The 26,187-nt window shown below is 45.3% G+C and overlaps 2 protein-coding genes across 2 annotated transcripts in view; one reads left to right on the forward strand and one right to left on the reverse strand.

Annotated features, from left to right (window-relative positions):
• Window positions 1-1,300, reverse strand: part of LOC306849603 (uncharacterized protein) — a 35,866-nt gene extending 34,566 nt beyond the window's left edge. Inside the window, exon 1 of the mRNA XM_079384765.1 lies at window positions 1,151-1,300. The gene's annotated coding sequence lies outside the window, so the exon portion shown is untranslated. The remainder of the gene's footprint in view (window positions 1-1,150) is intronic.
• Window positions 1-26,187, forward strand: part of LOC306849602 (indoleamine 2,3-dioxygenase 2-like) — a 74,506-nt gene that overhangs the window by 17,056 nt on the left and 31,263 nt on the right. The window contains exon 3 of the mRNA XM_079384763.1: window positions 25,977-26,096. Coding sequence (XP_079240889.1) covers window positions 25,977-26,096 — 120 coding nt within the window. The remainder of the gene's footprint in view (window positions 1-25,976; window positions 26,097-26,187) is intronic.

Below are 26,187 nucleotides of genomic sequence, written 5' to 3' on the forward strand. Positions count from 1 at the left end.
CTTTTTCGCAGATAGTCATGTTTTATTGCTTTAATAAACGTGCATTAGTAATATTCTGCTCTATGCACCTTCCTGCGGCCTCAGGAGAGAAGCCAAAAGCTTTCTCCCCCTAACTGAAATTATGCCTTTCAAATTTGAATAGAATTCGAATATTGATAATATTTAGGTGGAGAATTCAATTGTTTTTCAGCCATGTCTGACAGCCCTACTCTGCTGTCAGTTGTGTCCCATGCTCCTTTCCCCCAGAGCTCCCTACTTCTTTCAAAATAATGTTGTCTTTTTCCAGATCAAGATCCGGCTCCCCTCGAGATTCAAGACGCAGCAGCAAGCATGGGCCACGCCCCAGACTCGGCCGCTCCTCACACTGCATTGCCTCTCTCCTCTTCTCAATAAATCACTGCGGCGCCTTCAGCTACAGCGTCACATGCAATGCTGCTGGCTTAGCTTCCCAAACTCCCATCCTTCGCATTCCCTTCCTTCTACCTCTGGCGGCAGACGCTAGCGTGAGGCTGCCTCCGCTAGCCACTCAAGCTTAGCCACCTTACACTTATCCTTTCGCTACTCCTTTTCCCCATCAATGGCCAGCAGCCCCTGCTACAGACATCCAAGTAGGGCATCATCAGCCAGCAATGCAAGCTTATTGGCCTTCTCCCTCATTTCCTTCTACCTCTTCCTACATGCTTCCCTAAGCACCAAAGGCTAATCCGTGCACGAGGCTGCCTCCACAAATGGTTTTGGCCCCTCTCTATCTTCTTTTTAACCCTTCTCTCCAATCTAAACCCCAGTACACTTCAGTCACTCACTGCAGTCCCACTACCTACCCCACTGAATGTTGCAGCTCCAGAACTACCAACCGATGTGCGGCCTGGCTGGCCAGCTTTTTCAATACTTCCTCCCTTTCGCGTGGTTAAGAGAAAAACATGTATTTTCATAAATATTTTCTCCTGCTACTTCCAACCCCTCTTTCTTTTTCAGTGGTCTCCAGCTCCCAAAACACTCGCTAGCGTGAGTCTGCCTCCGCTAGCGGCACAGGCTCTCCAGCTATTTTTCTCCGAATATCACAAGCCTCCACGGCCTACAGCTACAGAAGCTGAAACGAGCACAAAGTTGCTTATGCTTGCAACACATGCCCTCACATCTCAGTCTTTACCTCCCATTACTTCTAATCCTTTTCCTTTTGAGTGGCCTCCAGCTCCCATAGCACACACTAGCGTGAGTCTGCCTCCGCTAGCTGCGCAGGCTTTTCAGGATGTCAAAAAACCCCACTCCTGTGGTCTACAATGGCTGAAGGAAGCGTGAGGCTGCCTCCGCTTGCAAATCAGGCCCACACATCTTGGGCTTTTCTAACGACCCCCTTTTTCTTATCAGTCGCCTCCAGCTCCCATGGCAGACACTAGCCCAGAGGCCTATTTAAAGTCAGGCTGCCTCTGCTGCAGGGTTGTCAATACGATGCATTCGAATTTTAGGTGTGTTAGGCAGCCTTATCAGTAGCACACAGAAGGCGTATTTTGCACATTTTCTAGAGTGACATCACTTTTAGTCTCGTATCTCGCACGAGAGAAGCATGTTTAGAAAGTCATGCAACATGTCTTATTGGCTCTCGTCGCTTTATATTAAACTATGCATACATGATGCTGTTTTGTTCACCATTGTTTAAGCAACTTAATTGATTTATATTTGGTTCATAAAGATTATGCACTTTTTCGCAGATAGTCATGTTTTATTGCTTTAATAAACGTGCATTAGTAATATTCTGCTCTATGCACCTTCCTGCGGCCTCAGGAGAGAAGCCAAAAGCTTTCTCCCCCTAACTGAAATTATGCCTTTCAAATTTGAATAGAATTCGGATATTGATAATATTTAGGTGGAGAATTCAATTGTTTTTCAGCCATGTCTGACAGCCCTACTCTGCTGTCAGTTGTGTCCCATGCTCCTTTCCCCCAGAGCTCCCTACTTCTTTCAAAATAATGTTGTCTTTTTCCAGATCAAGATCCGGCTCCCCTCGAGATTCAAGACGCAGCAGCAAGCATGGGCCACGCCCCAGACTCGGCCGCTCCTCACACTGCATTGCCTCTCTCCTCTTCTCAATAAATCACTGCGGCGCCTTCAGCTACAGCGCCACATGCAATGCTGCTGGCTTAGCTTCCCAAACTCCCATCCTTCGCATTCCCTTCCTTCTACCTCTGGCGGCAGACGCTAGCGTGAGGCTGCCTCCGCTAGCCACTCAAGCTTAGCCACCTTACACTTATCCTTTCGCTACTCCTTTTCCCCATCAATGGCCAGCAGCCCCTGCTACAGACATCCAAGTAGGGCATCATCAGCCAGCAATGCAAGCTTATTGGCCTTCTCCCTCATTTCCTTCTACCTCTTCCTACATGCTTCCCTAAGCACCAAAGGCTAATCCGTGCGCGAGGCTGCCTCCACAAATGGTTTTGGCCCCTCTCTATCTTCTTTTTAACCCTTCTCTCCAATCTAAACCCCAGTACACTTCAGTCACTCACTGCAGTCCCACTACCTACCCCACTGAATGTTGCAGCTCCAGAACTACCAACCGATGTGCGGCTTGGCTGGCCAGCTTTTTCAATACTTCCTCCCTTTCGCGTGGTTAAGAGAAAAACATGTATTTTCATAAATATTTTCTCCTGCTACTTCCAACCCCTCTTTCTTTTTCAGTGGTCTCCAGCTCCCACAACACTCGCTAGCGTGAGTCTGCCTCCGCTAGCGGCACAGGCTCTCCAGCTATTTTTCTCCGAATATCACAAGCCTCCACGGCCTACAGCTACAGAAGCTGAAACGAGCACAAAGTTGCTTATGCTTGCAACACATGCCCTCACATCTCAGTCTTTACCTCCCATTACTTCTAATCCTTTTCCTTTTGAGTGGCCTCCAGCTCCCATTGCACACACTAGCGTGAGTCTGCCTCCGCTAGCTGCGCAGGCTTTTCAGGATGTCAAAAAACCCCACTCCTGTGGTCTACAATGGCTGAAGGAAGCGTGAGGCTGCCTCCGCTTGCAAATCAGGCCCACACATCTTGGGCTTTTCTAACGACCCCCTTTTTCTTATCAGTCGCCTCCAGCTCCCATGGCAGACACTAGCCCAGAGGCCTATTTAAAGTCAGGCTGCCTCTGCTGCAGGGTTGTCAATACGATGCATTCGAATTTTAGGCGTGTTAGGCAGCCTTATCAGTAGCACACAGAAGGCGTATTTTGCACATTTTCTAGAGTGACATCACTTTTAGTCTCGTATCTCGCACGAGAGAAGCATGTTTAGAAAGTCATGCAACATGTCTTATTGGCTCTCGTCGCTTTATATTAAACTATGCATACATGATGCTGTTTTGTTCACCATTGTTTAAGCAACTTAATTGATTTATATTTGGTTCATAAAGATTATGCACTTTTTCGCAGATAGTCATGTTTTATTGCTTTAATAAACGTGCATTAGTAATATTCTGCTCTATGCACCTTCCTGCGGCCTCAGGAGAGAAGCCAAAAGCTTTCTCCCCCTAACTGAAATTATGCCTTTCAAATTTGAATAGAATTCGAATATTGATAATATTTAGGTGGAGAATTCAATTGTTTTTCAGCCATGTCTGACAGCCCTACTCTGCTGTCAGTTGTGTCCCATGCTCCTTTCCCCCAGAGCTCCCTACTTCTTTCAAAATAATGTTGTCTTTTTCCAGATCAAGATCCGGCTCCCCTCGAGATTCAAGACGCAGCAGCAAGCATGGGCCACGCCCCAGACTCGGCCGCTCCTCACACTGCATTGCCTCTCTCCTCTTCTCAATAAATCACTGCGGCGCCTTCAGCTACAGCGTCACATGCAATGCTGCTGGCTTAGCTTCCCAAACTCCCATCCTTCGCATTCCCTTCCTTCTACCTCTGGCGGCAGACGCTAGCGTGAGGCTGCCTCCGCTAGCCACTCAAGCTTAGCCACCTTACACTTATCCTTTCGCTACTCCTTTTCCCCATCAATGGCCAGCAGCCCCTGCTACAGACATCCAAGTAGGGCATCATCAGCCAGCAATGCAAGCTTATTGGCCTTCTCCCTCATTTCCTTCTACCTCTTCCTACATGCTTCCCTAAGCACCAAAGGCTAATCCGTGCACGAGGCTGCCTCCACAAATGGTTTTGGCCCCTCTCTATCTTCTTTTTAACCCTTCTCTCCAATCTAAACCCCAGTACACTTCAGTCACTCACTGCAGTCCCACTACCTACCCCACTGAATGTTGCAGCTCCAGAACTACCAACCGATGTGCGGCCTGGCTGGCCAGCTTTTTCAATACTTCCTCCCTTTCGCGTGGTTAAGAGAAAAACATGTATTTTCATAAATATTTTCTCCTGCTACTTCCAACCCCTCTTTCTTTTTCAGTGGTCTCCAGCTCCCAAAACACTCGCTAGCGTGAGTCTGCCTCCGCTAGCGGCACAGGCTCTCCAGCTATTTTTCTCCGAATATCACAAGCCTCCACGGCCTACAGCTACAGAAGCTGAAACGAGCACAAAGTTGCTTATGCTTGCAACACATGCCCTCACATCTCAGTCTTTACCTCCCATTACTTCTAATCCTTTTCCTTTTGAGTGGCCTCCAGCTCCCATAGCACACACTAGCGTGAGTCTGCCTCCGCTAGCTGCGCAGGCTTTTCAGGATGTCAAAAAACCCCACTCCTGTGGTCTACAATGGCTGAAGGAAGCGTGAGGCTGCCTCCGCTTGCAAATCAGGCCCACACATCTTGGGCTTTTCTAACGACCCCCTTTTTCTTATCAGTCGCCTCCAGCTCCCATGGCAGACACTAGCCCAGAGGCCTATTTAAAGTCAGGCTGCCTCTGCTGCAGGGTTGTCAATACGATGCATTCGAATTTTAGGTGTGTTAGGCAGCCTTATCAGTAGCACACAGAAGGCGTATTTTGCACATTTTCTAGAGTGACATCACTTTTAGTCTCGTATCTCGCACGAGAGAAGCATGTTTAGAAAGTCATGCAACATGTCTTATTGGCTCTCGTCGCTTTATATTAAACTATGCATACATGATGCTGTTTTGTTCACCATTGTTTAAGCAACTTAATTGATTTATATTTGGTTCATAAAGATTATGCACTTTTTCGCAGATAGTCATGTTTTATTGCTTTAATAAACGTGCATTAGTAATATTCTGCTCTATGCACCTTCCTGCGGCCTCAGGAGAGAAGCCAAAAGCTTTCTCCCCCTAACTGAAATTATGCCTTTCAAATTTGAATAGAATTCGGATATTGATAATATTTAGGTGGAGAATTCAATTGTTTTTCAGCCATGTCTGACAGCCCTACTCTGCTGTCAGTTGTGTCCCATGCTCCTTTCCCCCAGAGCTCCCTACTTCTTTCAAAATAATGTTGTCTTTTTCCAGATCAAGATCCGGCTCCCCTCGAGATTCAAGACGCAGCAGCAAGCATGGGCCACGCCCCAGACTCGGCCGCTCCTCACACTGCATTGCCTCTCTCCTCTTCTCAATAAATCACTGCGGCGCCTTCAGCTACAGCGCCACATGCAATGCTGCTGGCTTAGCTTCCCAAACTCCCATCCTTCGCATTCCCTTCCTTCTACCTCTGGCGGCAGACGCTAGCGTGAGGCTGCCTCCGCTAGCCACTCAAGCTTAGCCACCTTACACTTATCCTTTCGCTACTCCTTTTCCCCATCAATGGCCAGCAGCCCCTGCTACAGACATCCAAGTAGGGCATCATCAGCCAGCAATGCAAGCTTATTGGCCTTCTCCCTCATTTCCTTCTACCTCTTCCTACATGCTTCCCTAAGCACCAAAGGCTAATCCGTGCGCGAGGCTGCCTCCACAAATGGTTTTGGCCCCTCTCTATCTTCTTTTTAACCCTTCTCTCCAATCTAAACCCCAGTACACTTCAGTCACTCACTGCAGTCCCACTACCTACCCCACTGAATGTTGCAGCTCCAGAACTACCAACCGATGTGCGGCTTGGCTGGCCAGCTTTTTCAATACTTCCTCCCTTTCGCGTGGTTAAGAGAAAAACATGTATTTTCATAAATATTTTCTCCTGCTACTTCCAACCCCTCTTTCTTTTTCAGTGGTCTCCAGCTCCCACAACACTCGCTAGCGTGAGTCTGCCTCCGCTAGCGGCACAGGCTCTCCAGCTATTTTTCTCCGAATATCACAAGCCTCCACGGCCTACAGCTACAGAAGCTGAAACGAGCACAAAGTTGCTTATGCTTGCAACACATGCCCTCACATCTCAGTCTTTACCTCCCATTACTTCTAATCCTTTTCCTTTTGAGTGGCCTCCAGCTCCCATTGCACACACTAGCGTGAGTCTGCCTCCGCTAGCTGCGCAGGCTTTTCAGGATGTCAAAAAACCCCACTCCTGTGGTCTACAATGGCTGAAGGAAGCGTGAGGCTGCCTCCGCTTGCAAATCAGGCCCACACATCTTGGGCTTTTCTAACGACCCCCTTTTTCTTATCAGTCGCCTCCAGCTCCCATGGCAGACACTAGCCCAGAGGCCTATTTAAAGTCAGGCTGCCTCTGCTGCAGGGTTGTCAATACGATGCATTCGAATTTTAGGCGTGTTAGGCAGCCTTATCAGTAGCACACAGAAGGCGTATTTTGCACATTTTCTAGAGTGACATCACTTTTAGTCTCGTATCTCGCACGAGAGAAGCATGTTTAGAAAGTCATGCAACATGTCTTATTGGCTCTCGTCGCTTTATATTAAACTATGCATACATGATGCTGTTTTGTTCACCATTGTTTAAGCAACTTAATTGATTTATATTTGGTTCATAAAGATTATGCACTTTTTCGCAGATAGTCATGTTTTATTGCTTTAATAAACGTGCATTAGTAATATTCTGCTCTATGCACCTTCCTGCGGCCTCAGGAGAGAAGCCAAAAGCTTTCTCCCCCTAACTGAAATTATGCCTTTCAAATTTGAATAGAATTCGAATATTGATAATATTTAGGTGGAGAATTCAATTGTTTTTCAGCCATGTCTGACAGCCCTACTCTGCTGTCAGTTGTGTCCCATGCTCCTTTCCCCCAGAGCTCCCTACTTCTTTCAAAATAATGTTGTCTTTTTCCAGATCAAGATCCGGCTCCCCTCGAGATTCAAGACGCAGCAGCAAGCATGGGCCACGCCCCAGACTCGGCCGCTCCTCACACTGCATTGCCTCTCTCCTCTTCTCAATAAATCACTGCGGCGCCTTCAGCTACAGCGTCACATGCAATGCTGCTGGCTTAGCTTCCCAAACTCCCATCCTTCGCATTCCCTTCCTTCTACCTCTGGCGGCAGACGCTAGCGTGAGGCTGCCTCCGCTAGCCACTCAAGCTTAGCCACCTTACACTTATCCTTTCGCTACTCCTTTTCCCCATCAATGGCCAGCAGCCCCTGCTACAGACATCCAAGTAGGGCATCATCAGCCAGCAATGCAAGCTTATTGGCCTTCTCCCTCATTTCCTTCTACCTCTTCCTACATGCTTCCCTAAGCACCAAAGGCTAATCCGTGCACGAGGCTGCCTCCACAAATGGTTTTGGCCCCTCTCTATCTTCTTTTTAACCCTTCTCTCCAATCTAAACCCCAGTACACTTCAGTCACTCACTGCAGTCCCACTACCTACCCCACTGAATGTTGCAGCTCCAGAACTACCAACCGATGTGCGGCCTGGCTGGCCAGCTTTTTCAATACTTCCTCCCTTTCGCGTGGTTAAGAGAAAAACATGTATTTTCATAAATATTTTCTCCTGCTACTTCCAACCCCTCTTTCTTTTTCAGTGGTCTCCAGCTCCCAAAACACTCGCTAGCGTGAGTCTGCCTCCGCTAGCGGCACAGGCTCTCCAGCTATTTTTCTCCGAATATCACAAGCCTCCACGGCCTACAGCTACAGAAGCTGAAACGAGCACAAAGTTGCTTATGCTTGCAACACATGCCCTCACATCTCAGTCTTTACCTCCCATTACTTCTAATCCTTTTCCTTTTGAGTGGCCTCCAGCTCCCATAGCACACACTAGCGTGAGTCTGCCTCCGCTAGCTGCGCAGGCTTTTCAGGATGTCAAAAAACCCCACTCCTGTGGTCTACAATGGCTGAAGGAAGCGTGAGGCTGCCTCCGCTTGCAAATCAGGCCCACACATCTTGGGCTTTTCTAACGACCCCCTTTTTCTTATCAGTCGCCTCCAGCTCCCATGGCAGACACTAGCCCAGAGGCCTATTTAAAGTCAGGCTGCCTCTGCTGCAGGGTTGTCAATACGATGCATTCGAATTTTAGGTGTGTTAGGCAGCCTTATCAGTAGCACACAGAAGGCGTATTTTGCACATTTTCTAGAGTGACATCACTTTTAGTCTCGTATCTCGCACGAGAGAAGCATGTTTAGAAAGTCATGCAACATGTCTTATTGGCTCTCGTCGCTTTATATTAAACTATGCATACATGATGCTGTTTTGTTCACCATTGTTTAAGCAACTTAATTGATTTATATTTGGTTCATAAAGATTATGCACTTTTTCGCAGATAGTCATGTTTTATTGCTTTAATAAACGTGCATTAGTAATATTCTGCTCTATGCACCTTCCTGCGGCCTCAGGAGAGAAGCCAAAAGCTTTCTCCCCCTAACTGAAATTATGCCTTTCAAATTTGAATAGAATTCGGATATTGATAATATTTAGGTGGAGAATTCAATTGTTTTTCAGCCATGTCTGACAGCCCTACTCTGCTGTCAGTTGTGTCCCATGCTCCTTTCCCCCAGAGCTCCCTACTTCTTTCAAAATAATGTTGTCTTTTTCCAGATCAAGATCCGGCTCCCCTCGAGATTCAAGACGCAGCAGCAAGCATGGGCCACGCCCCAGACTCGGCCGCTCCTCACACTGCATTGCCTCTCTCCTCTTCTCAATAAATCACTGCGGCGCCTTCAGCTACAGCGCCACATGCAATGCTGCTGGCTTAGCTTCCCAAACTCCCATCCTTCGCATTCCCTTCCTTCTACCTCTGGCGGCAGACGCTAGCGTGAGGCTGCCTCCGCTAGCCACTCAAGCTTAGCCACCTTACACTTATCCTTTCGCTACTCCTTTTCCCCATCAATGGCCAGCAGCCCCTGCTACAGACATCCAAGTAGGGCATCATCAGCCAGCAATGCAAGCTTATTGGCCTTCTCCCTCATTTCCTTCTACCTCTTCCTACATGCTTCCCTAAGCACCAAAGGCTAATCCGTGCGCGAGGCTGCCTCCACAAATGGTTTTGGCCCCTCTCTATCTTCTTTTTAACCCTTCTCTCCAATCTAAACCCCAGTACACTTCAGTCACTCACTGCAGTCCCACTACCTACCCCACTGAATGTTGCAGCTCCAGAACTACCAACCGATGTGCGGCTTGGCTGGCCAGCTTTTTCAATACTTCCTCCCTTTCGCGTGGTTAAGAGAAAAACATGTATTTTCATAAATATTTTCTCCTGCTACTTCCAACCCCTCTTTCTTTTTCAGTGGTCTCCAGCTCCCACAACACTCGCTAGCGTGAGTCTGCCTCCGCTAGCGGCACAGGCTCTCCAGCTATTTTTCTCCGAATATCACAAGCCTCCACGGCCTACAGCTACAGAAGCTGAAACGAGCACAAAGTTGCTTATGCTTGCAACACATGCCCTCACATCTCAGTCTTTACCTCCCATTACTTCTAATCCTTTTCCTTTTGAGTGGCCTCCAGCTCCCATTGCACACACTAGCGTGAGTCTGCCTCCGCTAGCTGCGCAGGCTTTTCAGGATGTCAAAAAACCCCACTCCTGTGGTCTACAATGGCTGAAGGAAGCGTGAGGCTGCCTCCGCTTGCAAATCAGGCCCACACATCTTGGGCTTTTCTAACGACCCCCTTTTTCTTATCAGTCGCCTCCAGCTCCCATGGCAGACACTAGCCCAGAGGCCTATTTAAAGTCAGGCTGCCTCTGCTGCAGGGTTGTCAATACGATGCATTCGAATTTTAGGCGTGTTAGGCAGCCTTATCAGTAGCACACAGAAGGCGTATTTTGCACATTTTCTAGAGTGACATCACTTTTAGTCTCGTATCTCGCACGAGAGAAGCATGTTTAGAAAGTCATGCAACATGTCTTATTGGCTCTCGTCGCTTTATATTAAACTATGCATACATGATGCTGTTTTGTTCACCATTGTTTAAGCAACTTAATTGATTTATATTTGGTTCATAAAGATTATGCACTTTTTCGCAGATAGTCATGTTTTATTGCTTTAATAAACGTGCATTAGTAATATTCTGCTCTATGCACCTTCCTGCGGCCTCAGGAGAGAAGCCAAAAGCTTTCTCCCCCTAACTGAAATTATGCCTTTCAAATTTGAATAGAATTCGAATATTGATAATATTTAGGTGGAGAATTCAATTGTTTTTCAGCCATGTCTGACAGCCCTACTCTGCTGTCAGTTGTGTCCCATGCTCCTTTCCCCCAGAGCTCCCTACTTCTTTCAAAATAATGTTGTCTTTTTCCAGATCAAGATCCGGCTCCCCTCGAGATTCAAGACGCAGCAGCAAGCATGGGCCACGCCCCAGACTCGGCCGCTCCTCACACTGCATTGCCTCTCTCCTCTTCTCAATAAATCACTGCGGCGCCTTCAGCTACAGCGCCACATGCAATGCTGCTGGCTTAGCTTCCCAAACTCCCATCCTTCGCATTCCCTTCCTTCTACCTCTGCCGGCAGACGCTAGCGTGAGGCTGCCTCCGCTAGCCACTCAAGCTTAGCCACCTTACACTTATCCTTTCGCTACTCCTTTTCCCCATCAATGGCCAGCAGCCCCTGCTACAGACATCCAAGTAGGGCATCATCAGCCAGCAATGCAAGCTTATTGGCCTTCTCCCTCATTTCCTTCTACCTCTTCCTACATGCTTCCCTAAGCACCAAAGGCTAATCCGTGCGCGAGGCTGCCTCCACAAATGGTTTTGGCCCCTCTCTATCTTCTTTTTAACCCTTCTCTCCAATCTAAACCCCAGTACACTTCAGTCACTCACTGCAGTCCCACTACCTACCCCACTGAATGTTGCAGCTCCAGAACTACCAACCGATGTGCGGCTTGGCTGGCCAGCTTTTTCAATACTTCCTCCCTTTCGCGTGGTTAAGAGAAAAACATGTATTTTCATAAATATTTTCTCCTGCTACTTCCAACCCCTCTTTCTTTTTCAGTGGTCTCCAGCTCCCACAACACTCGCTAGCGTGAGTCTGCCTCCGCTAGCGGCACAGGCTCTCCAGCTATTTTTCTCCGAATATCACAAGCCTCCACGGCCTACAGCTACAGAAGCTGAAACGAGCACAAAGTTGCTTATGCTTGCAACACATGCCCTCACATCTCAGTCTTTACCTCCCATTACTTCTAATCCTTTTCCTTTTGAGTGGCCTCCAGCTCCCATAGCACACACTAGCGTGAGTCTGCCTCCGCTAGCTGCGCAGGCTTTTCAGGATGTCAAAAAACCCCACTCCTGTGGTCTACAATGGCTGAAGGAAGCGTGAGGCTGCCTCCGCTTGCAAATCAGGCCCACACATCTTGGGCTTTTCTAACGACCCCCTTTTTCTTATCAGTCGCCTCCAGCTCCCATGGCAGACACTAGCCCAGAGGCCTACTTAAAGTCAGGCTGCCTCTGCTGCAGGGTTGTCAATACGATGCATTCGAATTTTAGGCGTGTTAGGCAGCCTTATCAGTAGCACACAGAAGGCGTATTTTGCACATTTTCTAGAGTGACATCACTTTTAGTCTCGTATCTCGCACGAGAGCAGCATATTTAGAAAGTCATGCAACATGTCTTATTGGCTCTCGTCGCTTTATATTAAACTATGCATACATGATGCTGTTTTGTTCACCATTGTTTAAGCAACTTAATTGATTTATATTTGGTTCATAAAGATTATGCACTTTTTCGCAGATAGTCATGTTTTATTGCTTTAATAAACGTGCATTAGTAATATTCTGCTCTATGCACCTTCCTGCGGCCTCAGGAGAGAAGCCAAAAGCTTTCTCCCCCTAACTGAAATTATGCCTTTCAAATTTGAATAGAATTCGAATATTGATAATATTTAGGTGGAGAATTCAATTGTTTTTCAGCCATGTCTGACAGCCCTACTCTGCTGTCAGTTGTGTCCCATGCTCCTTTCCCCCAGAGCTCCCTACTTCTTTCAAAATAATGTTGTCTTTTTCCAGATCAAGATCCGGCTCCCCTCGAGATTCAAGACGCAGCAGCAAGCATGGGCCACGCCCCAGACTCGGCCGCTCCTCACACTGCATTGCCTCTCTCCTCTTCTCAATAAATCACTGCGGCGCCTTCAGCTACAGCGCCACATGCAATGCTGCTGGCTTAGCTTCCCAAACTCCCATCCTTCGCATTCCCTTCCTTCTACCTCTGGCGGCAGACGCTAGCGTGAGGCTGCCTCCGCTAGCCACTCAAGCTTAGCCACCTTACACTTATCCTTTCGCTACTCCTTTTCCCCATCAATGGCCAGCAGCCCCTGCTACAGACATCCAAGTAGGGCATCATCAGCCAGCAATGCAAGCTTATTGGCCTTCTCCCTCATTTCCTTCTACCTCTTCCTACATGCTTCCCTAAGCACCAAAGGCTAATCCGTGCGCGAGGCTGCCTCCACAAATGGTTTTGGCCCCTCTCTATCTTCTTTTTAACCCTTCTCTCCAATCTAAACCCCAGTACACTTCAGTCACTCACTGCAGTCCCACTACCTACCCCACTGAATGTTGCAGCTCCAGAACCACACCGTATGCCAATACCATCAAGTCTCAGAACCATCAAGTCTCAGCTTTTCACAGAAATTCTAAGTGCTGGCTCCAGAGGCGGACCCATCGCCGACTCGTATCCCTATAACACATCCTTCAAAACTTCTCCTCGGCACGTTACTAAGTTCCTTTCTCCAAGCAGGTTCACCCAGTACCATCCATTCATATCCAACCGCTGATCCAAGCTCTCGGTCAATGGTCATCGGACGCCTTCAAGAGCGATATCAGGACCAATAATTTCCACAAAGGAAGCCATCTAACTCTGACCAGGTTAGTGAAATTTGGTACTACCGCTGCAGTGCCCCGCTCAAGCCACATTCTCTTTTCAGATGCCGCAGCAGCACCCTGCTCATTCGATACCGCCGCAGCAGTGCCTGCTTCCGCAGAAGCCACATTCCTTTTCAGACGCCGCAGCAGTGCCCGTTTCCGCAGAAGCCACATTCTCTTTTCAGATGCCGCAGCAGTGCCAGTTTCCGCAGAAGCCACACTCTCTTTTCAGATGCCGCAGCAGTGCCCTGCTCATTCGATACCGCCGCAGCAGTGCCTGCTTCCGCAGAAGCCACATTCTCTTTCCAGACGCCGCAGCAGTGCCTGCTTCCGCAGAAGCCACATTCCTTTTCAGACGCCACAGCAGTGCCCGTTTCCGCAGAAGCCACACTCTCTTTTCAGATGCCGCAGCAGCGCCCTGCTCATTCGATACCGCCGCAGCAGTGCCTGCTTCCGCAGAAGCCACATTCCTTTTCAGACGCCGCAGCAGTGCCCGTTTCCGCAGAAGCCACATTCTCTTTTCAGATGCCGCAGCAGTGGCGCTTCCGCAGAAGCCACATTCTCTTTCAGATGCCACAGCAGTGCTCGCTTCCGCGGAAGCCACATTCTCTTTCAGATGCCACAGCAGTGCTCGCTTCCGCAGAAGCCATATTCTCTTTCAGATGCCGCAGCAGTGGCGCTTCCGCAGAAGCCACATTCCTTTTCAGATGCCGCAGCAGCACCCTGCTCATTCGATACCGCCGCAGCAGGGCCTGCTTCCGCAGAAGCCACATTCTCTTTTCAGATGCCGCAGCAGTGCCCACTTCCGCAGAAGCCACACTCCTTTTCGGATGCCGCAGCAGTGCCCGCTTCCGCAGAAGCCACATTCTCTTTTCAGATGCCGCAGCAGTGGCGCTTCCGCAGAAGCCACATTCTCTTTCAGATGCCACAGCAGTGCCCGCTTCCGTGGAAGCCACATTCTCTTTCAGATGCCACAGCAGTGCCCGCTTCCGCAGAAGCCACATTCTCTTTTCAGATGCCGCAGCAGTGGCGCTTCCGCAGAAGTCACATTCTCTTTCAGATGCCACAGCAGTGCCCGCTTCCGCAGAAGCCACATTCTCTTTCAAAATGCTGCAGCAGTGCCCGCTTCCGCGGAAGCCACATTTTCTTTCAGATGCCACAGCAGTGCCCGCTTCCACGGAAGCCGCATTCTCTTTCAGATGCCGCAGCAGTGGCGCTTCCGCAGAAGCCACATTCCTTTTCAGATGCCGCAGCAGCACCCTGCTCATTCGATACCGCCGCAGCAGGGCCTGCTTCCGCAGAAGCCACATTCTCTTTTCAGACGCCGCAGCAGTGCCTGCTTCCGCAGAAGCCACATTCCTTTTCAGACGCCGCAGCAGTGCCCGTTTCCACAGAAGCCACATTCTCTTTTCAGATGCCGCAGCAGTGCCCGCTTCCGCAGAAGCCACATTCTCTTTTCAGATGCCGCAGCAGTGGCGCTTCCGCAGAATCCACATTCTCTTTCAAAATGCTGCAAGCAGTGGCCTATCCATTCGATACCGACGCAGCAGTGCCTCTTTCCGCAAAAACCACATTCTCTTTCAGATCCCACAGCAGTGCCCGCTTCCGCAGAAGCCACATTCTCTTTCAGATGCCACAGTAGTGCCCGCTTCCGCAGAAGCCACATTCTCTTTCAGATGCTTTCTCTTTCCAGATGCTGCAGCAGAGCCGCTTCCACAGAAGCCTCACTCTCTTTCCAGATACCACCGCAACAACTCCACTCCAAGCGACGTCCAGCGCCCCTCCATCCTTAAGCCTTGCAAATTTCGGGGGGTTATCAACGCCCCACTCCGGCTGCTGTCCCACGCTAATCGCATCTTTGGGGGGAGCGCTCTGGGTCCGGGCTAAATGCCGAGCTCGGACCCCTCTCCCCGGACAGGGGGAGTGCCCCGGGTTCAGGAGTAATTTACCGAGCTCGGAGCCCTCTCCCCGGACAGCACGCCAAATACGCATAAACCTTGACTCTGTTCATTATACGCAAGGGCGAACTCGTGAAGTGATGTTTTATTAACAAATTTCTTGAGGAGCACGCGCAGATAATTAACACGGCCAATTCACCATCAGCAATCACACAGTCTATCCTATCAGCCGAGAGCGAACTTCTATAAATAGACCAAGCCATCTTACCTTCATTCTCTCTACAGTTTTAGAATCCCTCCTCCACCCCAACTCCTCACCATCAGCCCGCTCCTACCCCAGCGTGGGGAGGAGCACAGGGGGAGCGCTCTGGGTCCGGGCTAAATGCCGAGCTCGGAGCCCTCTCCCCGGACAGCACGCCAAATACGCATAAACCTTGACTCTGTTCATTATACGCAAGGGCGAACTCTTGAAATGCTTAAACATTAAGGTTTGTTCTCATGGAAATTACTAAAGTAGTCAAACCTGTTCATTAGAAGGGGGTGACCCAATACTTTTGGCAATATAGTGTATACCTGATGCAATACTTTCAATGAACTTGAGTGAGGGTGTGCTGCCTACTCGTCATAGCACTTCTGCAGTTCTGATATGTTCATCTGAACTTGGCATGACATTAGTGACCTTTTTGATCAACGACATAACTCTTGGCAATTGGGGGTTTACCCCCAACAGCAAAGTCCTCTACATCCTTCTGCCATTTAGTACGAGTCTGCAGATTTGGAAGGTTGTACTTGATGAACTCATACCAGAATAAGTCAGTAAGGATCTGACTGTGGCACCATCATTTCCTACTGATCATTTCACTTTGAGGGTATACAACCTGTGGGAGAGAGCTATCAAGCTGCCCAATGAGAAGGTGATTCAGAGTAACAGGATCAATATCTGAGACCTCAGAGGATTGGTATCCAAGAAGCTTGTAGATCAGTATTATCTCAGTTAACACTGTCATGAGGACCTCATCTGTAACCGACTGAGCAAAATCAGAAGCATACAGAGCTGATTTAACAGGTCGCATCTCACATTTCCACGCTCCTTCGGTGGATTGAAATGGAAGTGAACATTCTCCTTCGCTAACTGTTGCTTTAACTCAGGTGACATACTTTTCAAGGCTTAATGCATTTTTTTCTCCCCCCCCTTTAAAATTAGTCCCTTGATTAGACCAAAGTTCAAAGGGTGTTCCTCTGTGTGCCGCAAATCTCCTAAATGCCATGATGAAGGAATGAGTGTCAACACTTGCTAGTATGTCTAGGTAGACACATCTGGTTGTCAAACAGTTCCACATTATTCACCATCTCTTCTCCACTCTTCATCCAATCTTTACTGAGAAGGGCCCGAAGCAATACATCCCTGTGGAGTAAAATGCTGTCTTAAATAACAGTAGTCAAGCTACAGGCAAGTCGATTTCTAGGTTGGCTCTCCATCTCTGACAGTTAGTGCATCAAAATCGGTGATTGCGGATGGCCTCTTTGCTACGCAGAATCCAAAACTTCCTTCGGATCTCAGCCAGAATTTATCATAATCTTGAATGATAAGCTTATTAAGGGCATGACTGGGGTCAAGGACAATTGGGTGCTTAGTTGCTATGTTGAGTGCTCCTCGAAATCTTCCACCTACTCAAATAACATCTATTTTTTCCAGCTCTGGAAAGGTGAGCAGTTTACTGTTAGAACGAAGAGGTTTACCTTGTTTTAGGCACTGAAAGTCATCAAAGAAACTATGCAGCTGTGATGCTCGCCACTGAAGTATTTCTGCTTTTAAGAAATCTTCAGCTATTAGTGGCTCTCCACTTGCCACACCATTAAAACATCATGCAGTAGCTTCCTCTGTAAGTTGTAAACTGTCTAGTATCAGGAATTTCTGCGTTGGAGGTCAATACATTTAGGGCTCAAAACTTTGACTTGTGTAACTCTGAGTCGTCTTTCAGAGTGCTGTCAGCAAAAATCTTAGATTAGGCGGATCGGCACCAATCAGCAGGTGTGGATGGACTGGATAGGAAGGCCCTTCAGGTGTTTGTACTTATTTACAAGGGGCTCCATAGGATAGGATGAGCTAATCTCAGGTGGTCAGCTGTAAAGGCTTGGATATGGTATGTCTTATGTGGTTGTGCCACTGGAGAGATGCTGAATGAAACCTTTGAGCATTGCAGTCATGACACTTTCTCATGGATGGTTCTAATAGATAGCTGCTCCTCTTCAACTTTCAGATTCAGAATCTGGGCTGCAGCAAATAACAAAATTGTGTGTTCATATCCATCGTATAGGATAGAATAAATTTATAATGTACGGTTATTATATCTCAGCAGAACTCTGATTACCTTCAGCAGGACCCGCCTATCTGTTCCATGTTTTTCCAGGTATAAGGTTTCAGCAGTGGAACTTGATACTGGGGAAGTACCTTTGACAGATTTTTAATTGATGTCATGGATTGTCAGCAAATGTTTCCCTTTACACTTGTTGCACAGTTTCTTCAGGTTGCACGATGCAGATAAATGTGACCTTCCACACTTCCAACAGCGTTAGTTAGTTTGAATCCATAGGCCATAAGGTGAAGCCGTTTTTTTCGTTTAATCCCATTCCCATACATGTGGAACTAAATTTAAAAAAAAGAAGATCTATTGGTTGTGAGGGAGAAAATAAAAGTTCCATGTGCAATCCAGCAGTTTATTTTTTATTAGAGTTTAAAATTGTCAATAGTTATTTCCCCGTGTAATCGTATTTTGATTGTGAGTGATGAGGCTTTGTGTCACGTAGTCTCAGCCTCAGACGTCACGCCCACGGACCGCTGGCTGAACGCCTGATGCATATGGCACACAAAAATGGAAACACTTCAGGAGCTTCGAAGTCGAATTGGTTGAATTATACAGGATTTCCAGGAGATGTGTGTGTCATGTTCTTTAACGTTCCGCCTGGAAACAAAGAGGCCGTGACGCCAAACCCCCTCACGAAGGAAGAAAGACGTCTTTTGTACAACTGTGACGACGAGCACTTATCAGGATCAAATAAACGCTGGATTTTCAAAAGTATGTGAAATATTTATATATATTATAAAGTTTGCGGCATAGAATCTTTCAAATACGTCCGATAGTTTTACACGCGTCACGTGCCTCCTGCTGGACCAATAAGGTAGCTGCTTTTCGGAACGAAGTAAACATGAGCCCAAGATGTCTGTGCCCTTGAAGAGGAACTTACAGCCAGATCTCCTTCAAAACTATGTAAAATTTATTATAAACAATGCTATAAGCATCTCGCGTCCATTAACAAAGAAAAAATTATTTTACACGCACACGGTGGATACATTCAGAAACAGCGTCAACCAGTGACATGTCTTGTATGATGCATCAGAAAATGGCAGAAACATACAAACAGTGTCTCTGCTTTTTGCATAAATTTTAAGAAAATGGACAAGTACATTACATTGTCAGGCAAACACAAGAAGGACCATCTTTCACAGGCAGAAACGGTGTCAGCAGGTATTTAAAAACAAAGTGCACAGACATTTTTACTGTTATGCCATATGCTGGGTAAGTTACCATAGCTAACTTTCAATTAGATTATTTATTTAATATTTATTGTACAGTCAGAGTCAAATTTGCATGTTAATGTTTTGCATACAGCTACAGCCAGAAGACTCAGTATTTTTTAACTGCAAACACAGTTCTTATTTAATGGTAATTATCTACAAATTAATTTAATTATAGTTTTTTTTTATTATTATTTATTTACAGGCCAGATGCTGAAAGTGATAGGCTGAGATGAAAGAAGACAATAGCATTATTGTGCATAAAGAGGTGCGATACCACGTCACCTTTATTTATATAGTGCTTTTAACAATACAGATTGTGTCAAAGCAGCTTTACAGTATTAAATAGGAAAATAGAGCATTAATAAAGCAAAAGGACAATAGTAAAAACTAAATTTTCAGTTTAAGGCATTCATCATCATCCAGGTCAGTTTAGTTTAAGTCCTTTTACAGACCGTAAACCAGGCTCTTGACAGTTTAGTGCAGGGGTCTCAAACCCTGAGCAAACGTCATGCAGATTTCAGCTCATACCCCAATCAAACACACCTGAAGTAGCTAATCAAGGTGTTCAGGGCTACTTGATAAAAGTAGACAGGTGGGTTGGAACTCTGCAGGATGGTAGCTCTCCTGGTCTGCTGCAACAGTTACTGGGGCCTCAGAAGAACAGTATATTGCATTATCAAATAATAAATATTATTTTGCTCACATTATTGCACATTTCAAAAGTAAAGCATTGACCATCTTCATAGTCTGTATATTGTTGGTTTGTCTGTAAACACAGTCTTGACTGTACAACTCTTGGCACAGTAATCAAGCATTATAAAATGTGTAGTGGTTCATGAAAGTAAAAGATAATAGAAATAGTTCATAACCAATATATATTCTTTCTTTAGAATAATAATAATAAAAAAAGCTTCTTAAATTGCTTGGTCAATTGATTTTGATTTGCTACTTAGGCTATATTTAAAATATAAGCCATTTAGAAATAATTATGGCATTTAACATATCTTTTCAGTTTTTAATGTTACATCATGTATTTTAACTTTCACAGTGATCCATACCTTCTCAGGTTGTAACCCTACAAGCGCCTTTTATGGCCAAGGCAAAAGAAAGGATTAACTGACTGCATTTACAATTCTGGGTAGCAGTTTTACTCTGAACCAGTTGAACTTTGAAATAATTTGCAAATATGTGAGCAACCGCTATGGCCAGTCATCTGCTGAAACTGTGAATGATGCAAGATACAAAGCCTTGCTCCGTGCTTCATGCTGCATGGCATCATCATCCATGCCCCCCACAAGTGATGCCCTGTACCAGGGATAGGCAACGTCGGCCCTGGAGTGCCGCTGTCCTGCAGAGTTTAGCTCCAACCCACATCAAACACACTTGAACAAGCTAATCAGTGACTTCAGGATTACTAAGGCTACAGGCAGGTGAGTTTGTTTTTTCTGTCTTTTTAGAGCTAAACTCTGCAGGACATCGGCACTCCAGGACCGATGTTGCCTACCCCTGCTCTGTACCAACACTGTAAAAGGGCAAACTACCAAGCAGCTATAATGAGACAGTGACCTGGATGACTATAAATTTTGCCCCTGAAAGGGTGTTGCAGGTAGTCCATTGCAGTTGCAAGCAAGGCAAATGTGAGACTGAAAGATGTTTCTGTATGTCTCCAAGACTGCGTTGTACTGATTTATGTCAGTTAAATGGGACCTATTATGCAAAAATCACTTTTATAAGGTGTTTGCCTATAATGTTAAAAATCCACCAACTAATTTTTTATAAAACCAATAAATCATAAATAGTCTATCAAAACGAGCTGTTTCAGATTCTCCCTCTGTGCACGTCACTGAGGGGAAAAAGTCCCGCCCATTTGTGATTGTGATTGTGCGGTCCATTACTGGAGATATATACAATGTCAGTGCCAAAGAGGCTTTACAAGTGTTGTGTTTTGGGATGCACTAATAAACATAGGAGTCGCCATAATCTCCTCCCATCTGAGCCGAGGACACTGTGGTTAAATTTTATTTTCGATGGAAATATCCTAGAAAAAATCGGTAACGTCCCCTATATGTTTAGGAATTAATACCAACGCTTCGTGCACGAACGTCACCTAAAATAACCAGATGTTGTTTTTTTGCGCTGCACAGAATGATCGTTGTATGACATCTAAGTACCTGTCCCCGAGAAATGGCACGTCTGGTCAAAAGTTGTTGTTTTTTTTTTTTCAATAAATTAGGATGCTGTCAAATGTTGAAATGATGAAAGAGATGAGTTTTCAGCTGTCGCTTAAAAATGGTCAGGGATTCATCATTCCGGATAGGACTGGGAAGATGATTCCAAGTGAAAATGTTCTGGAAGGTAGTCAAGTCACCTTTATTTTTATGTAGTGCTATTAACAGTACAGATTGTGTCAAAGCAACTTTACAATATAAAAATAGGGAAATAGTGTGTCTATAATGTAAAATGACAAGATTAAACACTCAATTTTCAGTTAAAGGCATTTCATTATTGAATTCAGTGATGTCATCGTCCATCTCAGTGCAGAAGTAGTATATGTAAACCTGAATGAGTTTCTTTCTTCTGCTGAACATAAATGCTATTTTGAAGAAGGTGGAAAACCAAACAGTTGCTGGTCCACAGTGACTTCCATAGGATTTTTCTTTCATATCAAATGCAATGTGGACCAGCAACTGTTTGGTTACCCTCATTCTTCAAAATATCTTATTTTGGGTTCAGCACAAGAAATTAATAGAGGTTTGGGACAACATGTGAGTGAGTAAATAATGACAGAAATTAAATTTTAGGGTGAACTATCCCTTTAATGAGTTGACAGCATGTTTAGTGTCCTGTCCCTTTAAGACCTGCACCCATAATGACATGCATCCATTTCTCTCTTAACTATTTACTTTCATTTTAGAGATAACCAACTAAGTCTGTATGTAAACGTTGTGTGTTTTGACAGTATTAGCGCAAAAGATAACCTAGTTGAGTAATCAGGCGCTGTTAGACAGTCTTTTTAGTGCGCGTGCTTTAGGTGTATGCACTCAGAAAAAGTGCACGTCAGACCAGCGCGCAAATTAAACATTTAACCAGCAAGGCTTGTATGCAAATAATGTACTTTTGCGATCGCGAATAAGTGCAGTGTCCTGTCAGAGTAACTCTACTGCTGTATGTCGTGTTGTACAGTATATAGAGATGGAGGAGCCAGAACTGTATTTGATATAATGTGCGCTGTAGCACGATACTACAATATTTCATCAAAAGCAGATCGTGGAGACATTTTTATCGTCCACGATCAAAAATCGTCATATCGCACACCCCTACTTTCAGGTATTCAGGTCTTTGTCTGCAAAGGGTGGTGTCAGTCAGGTGAATGTGGTGTTACAGTAGTCCGCCCAGGCCATTGGTGGAGTAACTGTGGGAACTGGGGGAAGAGTTGGAGCAGTTGGGTCTGGTCTTGTTTTGACAGGTATTCGATATATGCGTTCAGTTGTTGCTCTTGTGCCAGCTTGTCTTCCACTAAGTTCACCAGTTGTACCATCAGCGCAGTCTTTGGAGTGTTTTTACATCTTTCTTTCCACTCTTTCAACAGGCTCACATGATATTGGTTTGTCTTTGCATTTGTCTGGGTGGTACACTTCATATGTCACTAGCCCCATCTCCAGTGTTATGATATACGGCCCCTGCCATCTTGCTAGTAGTTTGTTTGAAGAGGTAGGTAATAGAAACAGCACCTTCTTCCCTGGTTGGTACTCACGCTGTCTGCAGTTTTTGTTGTAACACAGCCTCTAGGCTTGTTGGAGGCCTTGATGGTGGCCTCTTCATGGTACTTGTTTAGCCGCTTTTTAAGGTGCTGCGCTCAGACTGCTTTGTAGTTGGCTCCCAGCTTCTCTTCAGCATATCCTAGGGCCCCTGGACATGCCATACAACAGCTCGAATGGCAAAAACCCTGTTGATGCATGGGGAGCTATTCTGTATGCAAACAAAAGAAAGGGAAGCCACTAATCCCAGTCACGTCCTGTGTCTGCAACACAATTCTGAAGCATCGACTTTAGCATCTGGTTGAACCTCTCCATCAATTCATCAGACCACTCCATCAGACCATCAGTCTGGGGGTGATAAGGACTGGTGTGGATACTTCTGATGCGCAGCTACTGTTAAAATTGCCTCATCAGCTGTGACGTGAAGTTTGTGCCCTGATCAGTCAGGATTTTGTCTGGTATTCCAACCCTGGAAAACAACAGGACAAGGGCTTGGGTGTTGTTATGGAAAGTAAGGGGAAAGTCTCTGCGTATCATGTAGCATAGTCAGTGATTACCAATACATACTGGTTGCATGTCTTGCTTCACTCGATTGACCCCTCTATTTCCATTGCAATCTGCTTGAAGGGCTCTGTGATGACTGGCAATGGCCACAGTGGAGCTCTGCTCTGACGAACATCACTGGTTTTCTAGGAAATGGGACATGTCTGACAATATGTGAGCACATCATTCAGTATACATGCTGGGCCAAAATAATTGTGTACCAATGCGTGTGTATGTTTTGTGGTGATCTGACCAAGGAACCAAATGACCAATTTGTAAAACAATCGGTTGACAAAACTTTGGCAGTCCAAGACGTGTCACATCTTTACATTGAGCATATAAAACCCCATTGTCAATCACAAAGTGTTCTGTCTCGGTTTTAGATTTATCAACATTTTCAGATTTTTTAAACAAAGGGCTTAGAGACAAATAATTGTTTTGCATACTGCCTATATCCTCTGGTAAATTCCAACTAGGTTCCTCGAGATCTTTGTGTGCAGCAAAGTGTCTGGTTCTGAGTCTTTGACAGAGTAGTCCATAGGGTTTGTAACAGTTCTTTTCAAGATAATCAAGTCATTTCCTAGAATCATGTTGGCAGGCAAATCAGCAACAATGGCAACAGTCAAGTCAAGTCACCTTTATTTATATAGCGCTTTTAACAATACAGATTGTGTCAAAGCAACTTTCCAACAGAAAAATAGGAAAATAGTGTGGCGATAATGTTTGAAAGTTTCCAAATCCACACTTAACAAGCTGTAATGTATACAAAATTGGATGGCCTTCTGAACTTGGATGGCCTTCTGAACTTAGGGAAGCTCAGACCTATGATATTTTTAAAGCACAACTCGACATTTTTTTTTAAACTAGCATTTGGTTGTTGAAGTGTATTTTATTTGATTATTTTCTTTATTGTGCTTTGAGCAGCTGCTTTAAGGTGCTTTATAAATCAAAATGTATTATTATTTTGTTACTTAACCCTTGTGCGTCAATACAAAAGTTACACATAGGTCCATAGTCGTGTGGGAAGTCGTGGCCTAATGGTTAGAGAGACGGACTCGTAATCCAAAGGTTGCGGGTTCGAGTCTCAGGCCGGCAGGGATTGTAGGTGGGGGGAGTGAATGTCCAGCGCTCTCTCCACCCTCAATACCACGACTGAGGTGCCCTTGAGCAAGGCACCGAACCCCCAACTGCTCCCCGGGCGCCGCAGCATAAATGGCTGCCCACTGCTCCGGGTGTGTGTTCACGATGTGTGTGTGTTCACTGCTGTGTGTGTGCACGTTGGATGGGTTAAATGCAGAGCACGAATTCCGAGTATGGGTCACCATACTTGGCAGTATGTCACTTCACTTCACTTCACTTCACTTATAGTGGACAAAAATGTCTGTCAAAAAACTGTCATAAAAATTTGAAGCTTGGGAGCAAAGACTTAAATTTGGTCTAATTTTAAAAAAGACCTATAGCAGATTATTGTTGAAGTAAAAAAAAGATTAGAAAACTATAGAGGTTTAAGTTTATGAAAATGCTTTATGAACAATATTTTATATAAAATATATATTTTATGGAACATGTTGGACTCTAAACCTGCTAGAAAATCAAAGCCATACATCTGAACAAGCTGTTCCTGTCACGAATCCGGTCTATGAACTTCCGTTCATCCACCACAAAAGGTCGCCCTCCGATTACATTGACTTTCACACCACGCAGATTGTTGCACATCACCCTGGAGTGCATTTCCCATCATCCATTGCACTGATCACACAGCTGTCATCAATCACACGCTGCACTAATCACACGCTCATCTGAGAGCCATTGCACACACTACATAACACCCACTCAGATCCTGTTCAGATCGCTGAGTATTGTTCTAGCCTAGCGTTTAGCACTCTCCTAGTGTTAGCTGCCTTACCGAGCCATTCTGTGGTTCTGTTTAGTCTCTAGTATTGTTCTGCGTTTATCACTCATCTAGTGATAGCTGCTTTACAGAGTCTAGTTTCCAGTTCTAGTTAGTCTAGTCATTTCGTGTTGCCTTGTTTCCTGATTCCTGCCTGTGTATCTTGGATTAGCCCTTGTCTCACCGTTCGGACTCTGTTCGTACCTCATTTGTATTGCTCATGCTATTGGACTACCCCCTCTTCTCAAGCCCTCTGGATATTGTTCGCCGATCAAAGACCCACGCTTGCCCTAGGATTACTCTTTGTCTAGTCTGTGTTATACCTATTTGCTGATGTTTTGACCCTGCCTGTGTGTTTGACCATGTCTTGGAATAAAGCTTGCAAATGGATCTGCACATCTCACGTCTCGTCGGCTCCATAACAGTTTCAACTTTGAGGTTGATATCTCAAAAAAAGAGCTTTCAGTACGAGTTGGATTTGTGATTTGCAGTCAAATATTTTCTCTCAAATATTACAAACACAATTTTTTTTTATGACACACAAACGACACTGACATCCCTACCAACACACCCACACAATTATAGCTGCATTATTTATCCAATTGGCTCTATAATATGCAGAAGTAGAAAACAGGAATAAAGCAAGTATTTGCTTTATCGGCCAAACCTGAAAAAATGGCACCATCTGGTAAAAAAAATAATAAAATAAATAATTTTGAAGCCTTGCCAACAGAACGAAAGCCTATTAACAAAAATTGCATAATTTTACAGTTAAATGACACTGTGATTAAAAATAGCAGTTTTAATAGGATTCAATGGGGACATTTTTGTCCTTAAGGTCTTGAGAGGAACTATTTTTTTGTATGTAGTGCAAAATATATTTATTTATTAAAGGAAATGGGGGTGAAATGGTAAAATTTCAATAAAAATACGCACCTGTGCCAAAATTTATGCAGCTGGCAATAACAAGGGCAAAAATGAAAAAAAAAAAAAAACTGAAAAGGACAAAAATGTCCAAAAGGGGTTAAATTCCATATTTTCTGCCTTGTCATATGCCACCATGCTTGATTTAAAATGATTTATTTATTTTTATTAAAAGCAACATAATTTGAACACAGACGGACTTTTAATCTAATAATCTTTTGTGATTTTGGTACCAAGTGGAAAAACAAAACAAAACAAAAAACAGAATGATAATGAGAATGGATGCAGGGTCTAAAACTGGTTAATAATCCATCATAATTGTTCCTGTGATTGTTTTGTATTCTGTATCCCATCTCAGATGCCTCTGTTGGAGACTCATCTGTTACAGACTCATCGTGAGCTGCGTTTGGCCCATCTGGCTTTGAGCATGATGACTGTGGGTTACGTATGGCAGGAGGGCGAGAGAGAAACAATAAAAGTACCATTATCATTTTATATGCATTCCAAACCATTAATACGACTGAAGCAGAGAACTGAACTGTCTATTTATGTTCGTCATGAACATCTAG

Source organism: Barbus barbus, assembly GCF_936440315.1.
Source record: "Barbus barbus genome assembly, chromosome: 29".
NCBI classification, from domain to species: Eukaryota; Metazoa; Chordata; class Actinopteri; order Cypriniformes; family Cyprinidae; genus Barbus; species Barbus barbus.